A 14,504-nucleotide genomic window follows, 5' to 3' on the forward strand; every position below is an offset into this window, starting at 1 on the left:
AAATATTATCTTAAACTTGGCCGACCCGGCAACCTCATATAAAAAGAGAAAGTAATAGAGGAAGAGAACGTATATGGCAGAACCTCAAAATTTGATCAACAAGAAGAAGTGCATGAAGAATGAATAGGTATGCAAACTTTCATTGTTAAACATGAAGTCGTTTGAGAAAATGTGCTGCTTTATTAGATTTGTTTATTTTTTGTTGCCCTTTATTTGGGTTGGATGGTTTTGTTAATTTATTCATGGGAATGCAAAGGTTTTGTCTTCAACTAAGTTTGTATTGCATTATATCAAATAATGTGGCAAATTATATGATGGTTTTGTTTGTGTAAATTTTCAATTGCTTTTGATAGCATGAAACCTTATGGGGTGTGCCTGTTATTAGCCCTAATGGATACAAGGCAAAGGAGAATGAAACCCTTAAATATAAAAGAGAGAAAATAAGAACCTTGAAAATAGCAGAAGCACAAATTTGATGAACAACACAAGCTGCACGAAGAATAGGATTGCAGATTTTCATTATTAAACATGAACTCGTTTGAGAAAATGTGGTGTGTTATTTAAGTGTTACAGGTTTTTTTCTTTTGTTTTGCTTATTTCCGTTGGCCTTTATATATTTGTGCTGGTTTTGTTTATTTCAGAGAAAATATAGTCAGAATATGAAAAGGTTTTGTATTTAGCTAAGTTCGAATCTCATATTTAGTTACCCTGATTCATTTAAATCCGAAGGGGTAGAAAAACAAGCACCATCAAAACCCTAAAACTAGGAATTGGAATAATAAAATTAATTATAATGGAAGTGGGTCAGTAATATGTGCGGCTATTGAGGTTGTTTGATGAAATTTAACCGTAGGAGAATTACATCTGTTAATTACATTGGTGTTTTATGATTCTGATGATCTGTATACAGGTGGAAGTTAACAGTGGAGGTTATGTACTTATTTCCCTAAATTTTCAATTGCTTGTGACTGCGTGAAACCAAATGGGCTGTGTTTGTTATTAACCCTAATGGATGCTGAAAATTTGTGCTATTAAAGAAGATATTTTCTTCTAACTTGGTTGCAATTTTCAAATTGGTTCATGCTCTTGTTAATATTATTTTGCGGATTCTTTTGTTCTTTCTGTTTTCAGCTGAAATTTGTTGTACTCTGATCGTTGAGTTTAGTATGATATTGATTAGAGGGAGAATGATATGAATAGAGAAAGAGACAACATGGATTCTGATTGCAATTGCATATCGCAGCCCACAGAGAAGGAAATAGAAGAAGCTAATGTGGAAGATTTCTTCTGGAAATTACCCGATGATATTCTTGAAAAAATCTTGTCTTTGTTGACAATAGAAGAAGCAGCAAGTACCAGTGTGTTATCAAGTAGATGGAGATATTTGTGGACATTTTTTTCTGGTTGTTTGGACTTCAATGGACGACACAAAATGATGCGGTTTAAATCTACTACATGTGAGGTACTTTGTCGTGATTCGCAAAGGTTTGTAAGTTGGATTGATCGAGTTCTAGGATCACTTAAATATCCAACTATTGAAGAATTAAGGATTCGTCTAGAAGTGGTCTCTCACAGTGATATTGATAATTGGATTAAAATTGCACTAGAAAAGAGAGTTCAAAGGCTGGAGTTGGACTTATTTAAAGGTAGAATTTGCCACTGCTCGAAGTTTGATTGCTACGAAAAGTGTAAGGCATACAATTTTGCATTACAATTTGATAGTGTTTCCAACTTTGGCTCCCTTACAAGCCTACGTTTGAGATGTGTGGATGTAACAAACGAAGTTCTTGAACATTTATTATCTTCTTGTCCATTTCTTGAAGTATTAAGTGTTGAAGATACTCAATATCTGACAAGTTTTAGAATTTCTGGCCCGTCTCTCAAATTGAAGCACTTACAGTTTAGTGGTTGCACCAAGTTGATGAACCTTGAAATCTGTGCGAGAAATCTCATATCATTTTCCTATTTTGGACCCAAGACAAATGTTTCTTATGGAAATGTTGAAAATCTTTCAGAGGTATCTTTTGGGGGTCCTTATCTCTCTTATGTCATCCGTGATCTGCACCAGCTTTCAAGTTTATTCATGCAACTGCAGACGCTTAAACTAAATTTGGTTAATCTCACTGTAAGTATGATTTTATGTTTTTCTAATTATTTTGCTTCTTACTTCTGTTCCTTTCCTTCTGTACTCTTACATGGTTACATTACATATACTGATTTATTCTTTTCTGTACCTTATCAAAATGTTTCAGGTGCTTGGGAAGTTCCTCGGCAAAATTCCTGCATTACCTAATCTAAAGCATTTGAAGATGACAATTGGTGTAGCTGATAAACGTTACCTCATTCATTGTTCCGCTTTCTTGAAAGCATCTCCTTCATTATACAAATTTACACTGGAGGTGGATATTCTCTGCTTGTGATTTGAGAACTATAAGATTTGTTGTTCCTGTTGTTGAATGCTGAAGATGGAATTAATCTCTTTTTGCATTAATGTTTTCAAGCATCTTTTTATATGTGCATATTATGATATGGCTTGCTTTACCTTGTGCAGACAATATTTGTAGGGTGCCCAAATGGATTGGACTGGAACTTCAAGGATCATCCTTGTGTAGGCCTTAGGGATTTAAACCTTAGGGTCTTCGAATTCATTGGGTTCACCGGGTTTCCTCCTTATTTTGAGTTTGTGATGTGCTTGATTTGCACTGCTAAACTGCTAGAGAAGATAATTATTCATCCTCCTAAACGATGTCAGCCAGAACTGTATCAATTTGGCAGAGATCGTGCTATTCAGTTGAGAGCTATGTTTCCTCACCTGGAATTTGTGATACTGTAATACCAAGAATATCTTCTTCTATTTGACGGAATTTGAAAATAAAATGAAAACAAAAATTATTAATTACCCCTCTTCTATGACGCACCTTCTTCTTTTTTCTTATTTGAATTCCCTCAAGTATATAAGGGAAATATCTTGTTTTGAATTTGAATGAAGTGGGAAATTATCCCCAGCAGCACTGGGAATTTTGATTTCTGAAGCAAAATAAGCAGCAGAAATTTGTTGAAAGAGGCTGCAAGTACTAGCATTTTATCTAGTAGATGGAGAAATTTGTGGACTATTTTTACTTCTTGTTAGGAATTTAACAATCCGCTCATTGAAAGGTATAAATTTATGGGATGAGTCAATTAAGTTTTAGGATCACTTCAAGCTCCAACTATTGAAGGATTTAGGATTTGCTTTGATATGGTCTCTTACTGTGATGTTGATAATCGGATTAAATTTGCAATGGAGAAGAGAGTTCAAGCCTTTGCCATACACTTTTCCATCAGATTTTGTTAGTTTTTTCCAGCTTCAGCACTCTTGTGTTCCTGCGTTTGGCATTCGTAGATGAAACGAACAAAGCTCTTGAATGTCTATTATCATACTGTCCATTTCTTGAAGTTCTTAGAGCTTTGTGCTTGCTCACAATTGAAGTATCTTGAACTTTATGCAGAAATCTCATTTCACTGGGCTATGTTGGAGTAAACACAAACATTTCTTATAGAAATGTCTCAAGTCTTGCTGAGGTATCTTTTGGGGGCACCTATTGTGATAAAATTACACTGACATTAGCACCATCAATAGCACCACCAATCAGAATGAGTTGTCAGTCCCATCAATCAAAGTTTAGCAAGTACTTAAAGACAAAATAACATTAATTGTCAAAACCAAACTGACCTAAGTTGTTATTAAAAGCATTTATATCAATTATATCTCAATTTGAGGTCAGGATTAAGGAGGGGTCCCCATTAATGTTCTGAAAATCGGATCGGACCGTCCGATTAGATCGGTTCGACCGGCAACCGACGGCAAATCCAATTCGGTATTTATAAAAAATTGTTATTTTGATTTAAACCGGATTGGACCGCGGTTGGACCGTCAGAATAGTGCCGAATCGCGGTCCAATCGCAGCTAAATCCCGTCGGATTCTGGCGTCGTTCGAGGGCGAAAACACAACCGTTAGACAGGATGGCATCTCCACGACAAAACCCAGCCATTTCAGTCGCTGTCGTCCAGCCTTCGTCACTCGCCATCCACCTAAGGTCTACATGACCGTCGGATTTCTTTTGTTGATTCCAACGAGTTACGGCGCCGATGGAACTCCCTAGCACCACCATCAAATTCGCCGGCACCTGTACATCAAAAGCCCCATGATTCCAAACCTCGATTGGCCGTCGATCGTCGCTGCCGCCACCATCACCGGTCTCTTCGCGTGATAGGGGTGTTTTGGACATATTTCAAACCTTAAGGGAGTATTAATAAGGGTGTTTTTGATGAATTTCAAACCTTCAGGGACTAAAAATAATTTTATAGAATACAGTCCAACCGGTCAAACCGAAAATCGGACCCTTGAACGGGTCATAGTCTGGTCCGGTTTTCAGAACATTGGTCCTTATGTGTCAAAACAACTTACTAAGTAATCATTATATTAAGCTCAAATGTATAAATGAACATCTGCCTTCATGGAAACAAAAAATACGAGAGTTGAACATGCATTCGAGGTTCAATTATTATTTTTTTCTGTAAACGAAACATTACTCCATTTTTATATGCCTCAAAGGCGATATCAGAAAAATAGTTAGAGAATACTAAAATAACAGTGGACATAAGAGTCGCCTAAACATTCGAATCACTATAAAAATTCCTCTTGTTAATCTTTTATTTGTGTTTTCTCAAACACATATTATCACTGCATCATAAACACTCTCATTATCATCTCACGTGTAATTTCTTAACACTTTACACGTACGAAATCGTTGTTATAAAAAATCAAGCATCAACATTCTCTATATCAATTTACTTTGAAGGTGGATGTTTTCTCTGCCTGTAATTTCAAAACTGTGTTACTCATTGCCTTTGTTATTTGATTTTTTTGACGTGCATCTAGTTTAATGGCTTCCCAGTTTGAGAATGTTCCTATGTGCATATTATGATACTGAGTATGACTGCCTTTTATATATTGTATCAGTTGCTATATGTAGAGCCCTCAGAGTGATGGTATGGATTGGGTTCGCCGGTCATACAACTGACATCGAGTTCTTGACTTGAGACTGCTACAATGCTAGAGAAGGTAACTATTGATGAGCGGTTCTATGAAGCAATTTTAGAATACTATTCCTGTGTGTTCATAACTTTTGTTATGAGTTTAAGAATAGGCTTAGAACTGTTCTTGAATTGACCTTCTCTTTGCCTCCAAGTTTTAGCTTAAGCTTCATTCATTCAACACTCTTAATCTGAAACTTACAGGCTACAGCTAAAGATTGTCTGTAACTCTTTGGAGAAGTAATGACAGTTGTTTAGAAGCAAGGGTGCGTTTGGCTTCCTATTTCTACCTATATTCCCAATCCTATTCTCCAAATATTGTTTGGCACATTATTCCAGAAATATTACTATATATTTTTAAGTATTTTTAGACCTCTTAGGTTTATTAATTTCATTAAATACCCCTAGAAAAAAAAGTTTAAAAATTAACAAACACACCCCCATCAATCCATACTTGCCAGATTCCGGTAACCACCGTCGATGGTAGTCGGAATCTATAAAACGACCTACACCACGACCAGAACTTTCCGGTAGTTCACCGATCTGGCCGTCAACGACAGCCATTGTTGACCGAAAAGAATGGCTAAATCTTGGCCATCGTTGACCGAAAACGACGGCCAGAGATGGACTTCTTTGGCCTTTTTCGGCCGTCGACAGCCACATCTGGCCGTAGATCTGGCCTTTTCTGGCCAGATCCGTGGTAGATTTGGTCGGAAATGCCATATCGACGCGTTATGACACAGATCTGACCGGTTTGTATCGTAACGTAATTTTTCAGTGGTCGGAATCTGACACTACTAGTGATAGGGGTGTTTTTGTCATTTTATATACTGGAGTGTTTAATTAAATTAGCAAACTTAGGGTTTTTTTTTATAAATTTATAAATTCTACCTTGTAATACTCCCTTATTCAATTATCTAATATTATTCTTAAAATCTTATTTAAAATAATAAAACAAACGCACCCAATTCCAAACTTCTAAAAGAAGCTGTGTAAGTTCATGAGTTGAATCTGTCAATGAGATTGTCACATGAATTGATTGAAAAATTATATAAATTACGTGGACATAATATAAAGTTAGTCCACATGTTAAGTAGCAATGACTTATCCCTTTACAATAAAATATAAATAATTCACGTTTACTTCTTCACTAAAATCGGAAAATCTGGACCGTCCACTTGTGTTTAATGGCGTCCCGGTGAAGGGATTAGTTGGGCTTGTGGTTGATGACGGTGACTTCTATTAAGACACAAAGTGTCAAAGTCTATTGCTTTATGTTTCTCCACATACTCCTGCCAATTGCCAATTTTTGGATTAAAGATATTTGTTGCTTTAATTTAATTTAATTTTTTTAAATCCTTGGTTTCTCTTAAATAAATATAATTTATAATTTTTGTAATTAATAAAAGTAAAATGCATATATTTTTTCCTAATTTTTTAAATGCATATAAAGTGTGTTTAGGTAGAACTCATTTTCAATCCCAACCAAATATATGCACCATAAATAGTTTTTCGTGTTGACAAAGAGTTGAACAATGAAGATAGATGGCGAATGCCTAATCGAATTGATCGAGTCATGTAGGAATAAGGTTCAAGTCTACCGGTCTGTTAGGATGTCTTAGTTGCATACATCATTGCACTTTCGCTTGACACCTATCGTAACGATAAACGACTTGTCTCGTCGTGACATTCTCTTGAATTCTCAAAACCAGCCCCACCATGAGACTTAGGGGTTCAAACCCTCAAGTGACATAATAAAATGGGCTTGTGTAGAACTTAAGCCCAAAAGCAAAGGTATGATAAAGCGAGCTTAAATAGAACTCATCCCTAAAAGTGAATGAGGTAATCCAACCATATATATAGTGTAACACTCATCAATTCGGCGATGTGAGACAAACACAACCTTCTAACGGTTATCATTCTAAAGAATTTGATATTGGATTAAAAAATTGCAAATATTTGCAAGAGATAAGTGCAATTTGATAATGGGATTTTTGTTTTGCTAGGCATAATACAAAACAACAAGCAATATCAAACAAATTTTGTTTACATAAAACATCATATTTATCATCTTTTTTCTCTGTCTTTAATGGAAGCCAAACCAAACCACGTCGTTTTCAAGATTAGGTTTTATTTTTCTTTCACGTGAGATGACCCTAAACCATGCCTTGCCTTGGATTTATCATTTGTTAGTTGAATCTAACAATTTCTATATTAATTAATATAAATTTCTCAATACCGAAAATAATAATTTTCATACATATAAATAATGATAAACAAATTTGGGTAAAATAAATGAGGGAGCCCAATCACATGCTCTAGAGTACGCTCGTTTATAGGGTCAAGGTCTAACAAACGTGGTTTTGATACCATGATAAATGAGCTTGAATATAACTCACTCCAAAAAAACTATACAATTTCTAACAAATAAAATTAATAAATTATGTAAATAAAATTCATATTGATTTATTAGTCATGAAATGGGTTATATTTATTTTGTTAGTTGGCATAGAAATCAATTGAAATTAATTAATTACTAAAAATTAAAAAAAAATCGGTCACCTAAGAAGAAGAATTTTGGTGAGAAATTGAGAAAATTAATCAAAGTGGTAGCTGGGAAATTTCAAAAACTATGAAATATGAATAATAAATTAAAAATAATACGTGGGCTTTGTTTGGTTTGGTTTCACGTGGGTTAACTTATTATGCCTTATTCAAAATTGGAGACCTAAACAATTGAATATTAAAAAGCACTTTTACTTTATTTGGGATAGAAACAAGAAATTAGGGAGAATGACATTTTCCCACCCAAGGTTTGGCAAAACGACACTTTCTCACCCATCAAGTTTCAAAATGATACTTTCTCATCATTCGTCAGGTTCTGCTAGTGTTTTCTTTTAATGTTTGACTGAAAAAATGAAAACACCCATAAATAGTTTATTTCATAATTAGTTTATTATAAATTAAAATTTAGTTAAATGAAAGTCTTTACTCGATTATTTATTAGTTCAAGTGTAAATATATCTTTTTTTTCTTTTGTTTATTTAATTAATTAGGAATATTGATTTTTTATGTCAATTAATAAAAATAAAAAATATTATAAATTTAGTAGATTATGGAATAATAGTAATGAGATATTGATGACATTATAAATAAATAAATAAATATTAAGACTATTTAACTTTAAATAACTCCATAGTATTACTCTTAAACTTTTTAGGTGGAGTTAACTTTTTTTTTTTTTTATATATCTTTTCAGTAAAATATTAACAGAACCTAACGAAGGGTGAAAAAATGTCATTTTTAAAGTTGAAGGGTGGGAAAGTATCGTTTCGCCGGACCTGGGTGGGAACATGCCGTTCTCCCCAAGAAATTATTTTAAAATTAAGCCTCCACTGTTACTGAAATTACTTAATCAAACCTTTCTAATTAGTATTTTAATGACAATTCAGCTGTGCAGGTGAAGGAAACCATTAAATAAATTAATCAAATGAAATAGATAAACGTCAAATTGCGGTTGCATAAATAACGAGTCAGCATTAGCAGATTAATTCTAAGTAATCTTCTTCCTAACTTAATATTTATCCTAATCTTTTTAATTAATTTTTTGACCATTAATATTCACCAATTTTTTTTTGGCATTAGCGTGGAGAAGATGTTAGAAGTTGTATTTAGAAATTTAAACCCTGCCCTTCGTGCTAAGCGTCACGTATAATGTTAAAATTTATTAGGGGGCATCTCGCTCGACGTGCATGAATGCAATATTAGAACTTAGAAGTTATATTTATCTTACGTTATCAAATTGGTAGGCTATTGGGCACAAGAATTAATTTCATTTTCTTCTTAATTTTTTATTTATTTAATAGATGCATTTCATAGGAGATTTTTGATATTTTTACACGGATTTCTGATAATAATTTCATAATATGTTTTTTTTTTTTAACAATTTCAAGAAAATATTTAATAATTTTTAAATTTAGTGACATGTGAGAAGAATGTGGCAAAATTGGTGAATGGGTCGGCTCCTTTTGTTACAAAATAATGTATTTATCGTATTCACATTGTTTGGAAGTATTAAAGAAATTAAAAATTAAAAATATTTGAAGGCTGCACCGATTTTTTATTGCTACATTGACCCATACCCACACCATGAAGAATATTACGGATTCAACTATTTTTAAATTATTATACATCACAAAGAGTATGAATCATTCTTAAAAATGAGAATTTTCATCTCCATACAATAAAATTAATTTCGAAAAATAAAAATCATTATTTTGCTCTCTATTTTTTTTATATATAAAAAAGAAAATTCAACGACTCCTTTCTAATACATCGAGTATACGGATTCAAATTTTGTATATTTATGTTAAGTATTATATAATTAATTTCATAATTAAATAATCAAATTATTTATTGAAATTACTGAGTAAACAAACTACTCTCCAAGGCAGGTGGCCCAAGAGATTAGATTTACAACTATGAAAACGACTCGGTCCACTTTCAAAAAGTCTAAGCCGGCACCCCACTTACAAATGACAAGTCGTTTTGGTCACCGCAGTTTAAAAAAAAAAAAAAAAAAAAAAAAAAAAACACCTCAATTAATTAATAACAAATATACTTCAAATAAAATACCATTTTCAGTCGGTCTGTCGGCAGTGTACGCGTTTTCAAAACTCAACTGGTTTCTTATGTTCAGTCTAAATTAGCTTGCCAGCACGCCAGCACGACTTCAATTTTTAATACAGTTCTCAGATACCTTTCAAGTTTTAGTTTTTACGTACTATCTGCTAAGTTTAAGCTATTTTTCCTCGTTTTCTCTCCGGTTCGACTCATTTTCGGCGACTCAACGCGCGGGAAAGTCTAAGTTGAGATAGTTTTTTGATCGATGGACGGGAATTGGAAGTTCTGTGGATTACTAGTTTTGCTTATTTTTTTGTTTCTCATAGTTTGTGTTCGTGTTGGTCGTTGAATGATGAAGGTACTTGACATGAGTTTTTCTTCTTTTTCTTTTTTGGTTTGTTTGGTTCTCGGCAAAGTGAGCAAAGTTTGTGATTTGTTTGGGCTTTGTTTTGGTTACGAGTGCAGGTTTGGCTTTGTTGAAGTTAAGAGAAAGAGTGGTGAGTGATCCGTTTGGTGCTTTAGGGTTGGAAGAGTAGTGATACAGAGAATGATCCGTGTTCTGGTTTGGCGTTGATGCTCCGGGGGCAAAGTTGTCATTCTGTGAGTAACTTTCTTCTTTTCTATCTGGAAAACTTGCTTTTCTGCTTTCTGTTTGGTTTCTCGGAAAATAAGTAGAAAAAATTTGAGTTTTTTTTTTTTCTAGTTTTTTTGCTTAATTTTTATTCATTTCCTCTTATTTTTAGTCAATCCAATGGACGGTTACTGATTATTAGAGTTGGCTGTGCTTAGAATCTAACTCTGTTGATTATTAATTATTTGTAATTGGTTTTTGGTATTTAAAGGAGATAATAAAATTGATCATAAATGTAGTGAAATAATTTATAAGACCTTAAAAGAACGTAAAATTAGAATAGTTTTGGTATTAAGAGTTAATTAATAACCGTAATCAATAAGTATGGATCTTATTAAATCTTAAAGTTTGTTTAATGATGTTGTTTTGTTTCAAGTCAAAGAATTCCTCCATGTAAATGAAGGGATTTCAATTATATTTGAATTGATTTTAAAGATGAATGTGTGTAATATGAAGGAACTTGAAAGATCTTTGCCTTGAAGGAGCACTGGCACCTGAGCTCAGAAGATTGACTCACATAAAGTCTATGTAAGTAGCTATGGTTGCATGATGAGTTTTTTTATTTTTTTTGGGAGGGGCTTTTATGTTGTGTTCTTCTCTGCATCGCAATGATTCTGTATCTTCTTGCAGTATTTTGCGCAACAACTCTTTCACTGGAATTATTCCTGAAGGATTTGGAGAGCTGATGGAATTGGAGGTGTTAGATTTGGGCTATAATAACTTTACTGGATCACTCCCATCTGATCTTGGCATTAATGAGTCACTGGCAATCCTGTAGGTGGATAGCATCTAATGGTTAATTTTTGCTATAGACACCTTATTTTAATTCTGTATAACGATTCAATTTTCCGCTCACATTGCAGTTTACTGGACAACAATGAACTTCTTGGTGCTCTATCTCCTGAAATTTATGAACTCCAAATGATTTCTGAATCCCAAGTAGATGAAGCACTCCTGTCTAATGTTGCTAAAAAGGGATCGTCTTGCAACAGAAGATTCAGTACTTGGTATGTTTTCTGTAGATTTAAAATTACTTCCTTTGAGGTTAATATGACATGCCAAATGATAGTTCATCAGTGCATTGTTCTTACACCTTTAAGGTGTTTTGTGTAGTTTTTTTTCATGAATTTAAAGACTTAAGTGCCTCCTTTGTTCGTAAGACCTCGTAATGAGTTTATATGCTATTTCTTTAAATTTTTTAAGGTCAGTAACATTATGTTTGTGTGTTTCCCTTTTTGCTGATGATTCTTTTGTCTTTGCTAGGAATGGTGTCCAAAATGAAGATGTTGTTCGGAGGAGACTGCTGCAAGATTCAGCTCTGGTCAATCTTAATGGTACTTTTAGTGGATCTATGCCTTCTCCCGCACAATCTCCATCAAACGCTCCACTTCCACCTGCTTCTGTTGCTCCCCCAGATAATAACACTACTGATTTTCCATCCCCATCCCCATCTCCTCCTCCATCCGCACTTCCTCTTCCATCCCCACCTCCTTCATTGTTCCCAAGCCCCGCAAAACCAGAAAGGAGTTCTTCAAGGTCTGCAATACTGGGTGGAACCATTGGGGGCACCATATTGCTTCTCATTTTAATCATTGTCATATATCTCTATAGAAGCAACAAGGTATCTACTGTCAAACCTTGGGCCACAGGATTGAGCGGACAGCTTCAGAAAGCATTTGTAACTGGTACTTATTCTTTCTCAGGTGAAAATCATTTATAAGGATATCTGTGGTGCCAATCAATCGAACGAAAAAAGTCAAGCAGTGGCTGAAAATAGGAGACTTTTGGAAGGTTGAAATTTATTTTCAATGGTTGGCACCTATCAATATTTCCTAGAACAGAGATGGCCGTGCATATCTGTCCATAGATCAGTAGCCTCACTTGTATTATGAGTGTCGTGGCCTTTGATTTCATTTTGAATTGGGGAGCTAGAAAATTGTTTTCTGTTGCTCTCTTATTTGGTTAAATTCCTTCAAAAATTCTGATTGCATGCTGAAATTATCCACTTGACTTAGATCGAGTCTAGAAGCTCATTATATTGAGAAGTTTATACAGTAAATGCTTGCCTGCCTGCATGTACATTACAAGCAAAGAGCCGGCAGAACTGCATCTTTCTATCCCACCACCACCTCTTGGTTTAGTATTTTTAATCATGTTGATATTGTCTGTGCCTGTATACTTACATAATTAAATATTCATTTCAGGTGTCCCAAAGCTTAAGAGATCTGAGCTTGAAGCAGCTTGTGAAGATTTCAGTAATGTAATTGGTTCTTCACCAATGGGTATGGTGTACAAAGGGACATTGTCTAGTGGAGTTGAAATATCTGTTGCCTCTGTTGAAGTAGCATCAGCCAAGGCTTGGTCAAAGAATTTGGAAGTGCAGTTTAGGAAGAAGGTAGTACTTTATAAATAAACATTGATCTCAAAGTGGTATTAATGCTGTCCGATTTATAACTATTTCTATGGTTATATTTTGCAGATTGACACATTATCAAAAGTGAACCACAAGAATTTTGTCAACCTTATTGGGTATTGCGAGGAAGAGGAGACTTTCACTAGAATGATGGTGTTTGAATATGCTCCCAACGGAACTCTTTTTGAACATATACACAGTAAGTGATTTATAGTACTATATATATCAGTATTACTTGCCATGTGATTTTGATAACCTGTTATTTCAACTCATTAGAGTGTAATATATTTGGGTCCTGCAGTTAGAGAGTCAGAGCACTTAAACTGGGGAATGCGCCTACGCATTGCAATGGGCATGGCTTACTGCCTAGAGCATATGCACCAGCTGAACCCGCCAATAGCTCACAACAACTTGAACTCTTCGGCAGTCTTCCTCACCGAGGACTATGCAGCCAAATTGTCAGACTTAAGCTTCCGGAATGAGATAGCTGCTTCTGAAATGGGATCAGCTAGCAAAGAGCTTTCAGATACACCATCAGCAAGCCTAGAAAGTAATGTGTACAGCTTTGGCGTATTATTGGTTGAAATGATGACTGGTAGGATGCCGTACGTGGTGGACAATGGCTGTCTTGAAGATTGGGCTTCAGATTATTTGAGAGGGAATCAACCCCTTAAAAGTATTGTCGATCCAACTTTACGCACTTTTGATGTGGAGCAGCTGGAGAAATTTGGATCATTGATAAAATCTTGTGTCCATCCCAACCTACAACTGAGACCATCAATGAGAGATGTGACTGCAAGACTCAGAGAGATTACTGGAATAACACAAGATGGAGCAATTCCCAAGCTTTCTCCTCTTTGGTGGGCAGAGCTCGAGATTTTGTCCACAGATGCAGTCTAGAACATGAAATTTAGATTGTTTAAGTATTAGAGCTTCAAATTTAGATTGCCTTTTAGGTCAATAGCGCTTGTATCTATTGTAGGCCGATGAAATGCTAGTTGTACATATCCGAGATCAGGAGGAAATCTGGTAAATCTGCCTTGTTTTGGTTTTTCTCTCTTCAAATAATTGTCTGTGAAAATGCATAAGAAAATTACATTACACAATTTTTACTTTACTTTTTCAAATGTTGAAATGATTAACCAATTTCAGGTCAATCTTCAATTGTCTTTCCTTTGTTGCCTCTTCTCTCTCTCTCTCTCTCTCTCTCACTCTCATTCTGCCCCTTTCCTATTCAGGACTTTGTCTTCATAATATGGACTGTTTCAACCATGATTGAGTTTTATAGAAAACTAAAGTTTGAAAAGTAGAGAGATCAGTAATTGCCCATTGATTTATTTTACGCATCAGATTTGAGATAAGACTGATTTGGTGGCAGGAATTTTTGTTAATAAACAAATACAATTTGGGAAGATCAAAGGGCTCATTAAAATTGCGGCTTTGCATGTGCAGAACATTTATTTTATGCTTCAAGATCGAAGTCAATGCAATTGATCAAGCTCTTTCCTTTTTTGAGTTATCTTCATTATTTCAATTCTTTGGAGGGGGTCCTCATCTCTTAAAGCATTTGGATATTTTTTTTTTACTTAAATCTCCTCCGGTTGCTTCCCAATATCACTTGTACCACTAGACACAAGTTTTGTACAATCTTAATACATGCAATTTAATGAACTAATTGGTACCCTTAAGTTCATTTTCTCAACTTTAATTGGGTTTAATTAATAATTATTAACTAAAAATAAATTATTGGTAGGTTGATT

At 34.5% G+C, this 14,504-nt stretch overlaps 2 protein-coding genes and 1 long non-coding RNA gene across 3 annotated transcripts; 2 read left to right on the top strand and 1 right to left on the bottom strand.

The window, feature by feature from the left end:
• Positions 1-21: 21 nt before the first annotated feature.
• Positions 22-2,904, top strand: LOC116106102 (F-box/FBD/LRR-repeat protein At1g13570-like). The gene is made up of 4 exons (XM_031392458.1): positions 22-127; positions 1,132-2,125; positions 2,253-2,399; positions 2,552-2,904. The coding sequence occupies exons 2-4, from the start codon at positions 1,193-1,195 to the stop codon at positions 2,831-2,833; spliced, it is 1,362 nt and encodes a 453-aa protein (XP_031248318.1). The 5' UTR covers positions 22-127; positions 1,132-1,192; the 3' UTR covers positions 2,834-2,904.
• LOC116106103 lies at positions 2,003-2,661 on the bottom strand. Its single transcript, XR_004124284.1, has 3 exons — positions 2,543-2,661; positions 2,235-2,459; positions 2,003-2,089 (listed from the first exon to the last, which is right to left on the bottom strand). It is a non-coding gene; the product is annotated as an uncharacterized LOC116106103 (long non-coding RNA).
• Positions 2,905-3,541: 637 nt separating the features above from the next.
• LOC116106121 (probable inactive receptor-like protein kinase At3g56050) lies at positions 3,542-13,861 on the top strand. Its single transcript, XM_031392474.1, is given in 12 exon segments — positions 3,542-3,561; positions 9,955-10,058; positions 10,166-10,220; positions 10,222-10,272; positions 10,274-10,300; positions 10,788-10,859; positions 10,962-11,105; positions 11,195-11,338; positions 11,595-12,016; positions 12,536-12,726; positions 12,811-12,943; positions 13,046-13,861. Coding segments are annotated over 12 exon segments (1,962 nt in total). The 3' UTR covers positions 13,645-13,861.
• The last annotated feature ends 643 nt before the right edge of the window (positions 13,862-14,504 follow it).

Source organism: Pistacia vera, unplaced genomic scaffold, assembly GCF_008641045.1.
Source record: "Pistacia vera cultivar Batoury unplaced genomic scaffold, PisVer_v2 Contig51, whole genome shotgun sequence".
Lineage (NCBI taxonomy): Eukaryota > Viridiplantae > Streptophyta > Magnoliopsida > Sapindales > Anacardiaceae > Pistacia > Pistacia vera.

What these genes read in the sequence shown, in the direction of transcription:
- LOC116106102 (XM_031392458.1), top strand. Translation starts at nt 1,193, where the DNA reads ATGAATAGAGAAAGAGACAACATGGATTCTGATTGCAATTGCATATCG. An exon ending in TAAATTTGGTTAATCTCACT is followed by an intron (nt 2,126 to 2,252) that starts GTAAGTATGATT and finishes AAAATGTTTCAG; the next exon opens with GTGCTTGGGAAGTTCCTCGG. An exon ending in TATACAAATTTACACTGGAG is followed by an intron (nt 2,400 to 2,551) that starts GTGGATATTCTC and finishes TACCTTGTGCAG; the next exon opens with ACAATATTTGTAGGGTGCCC.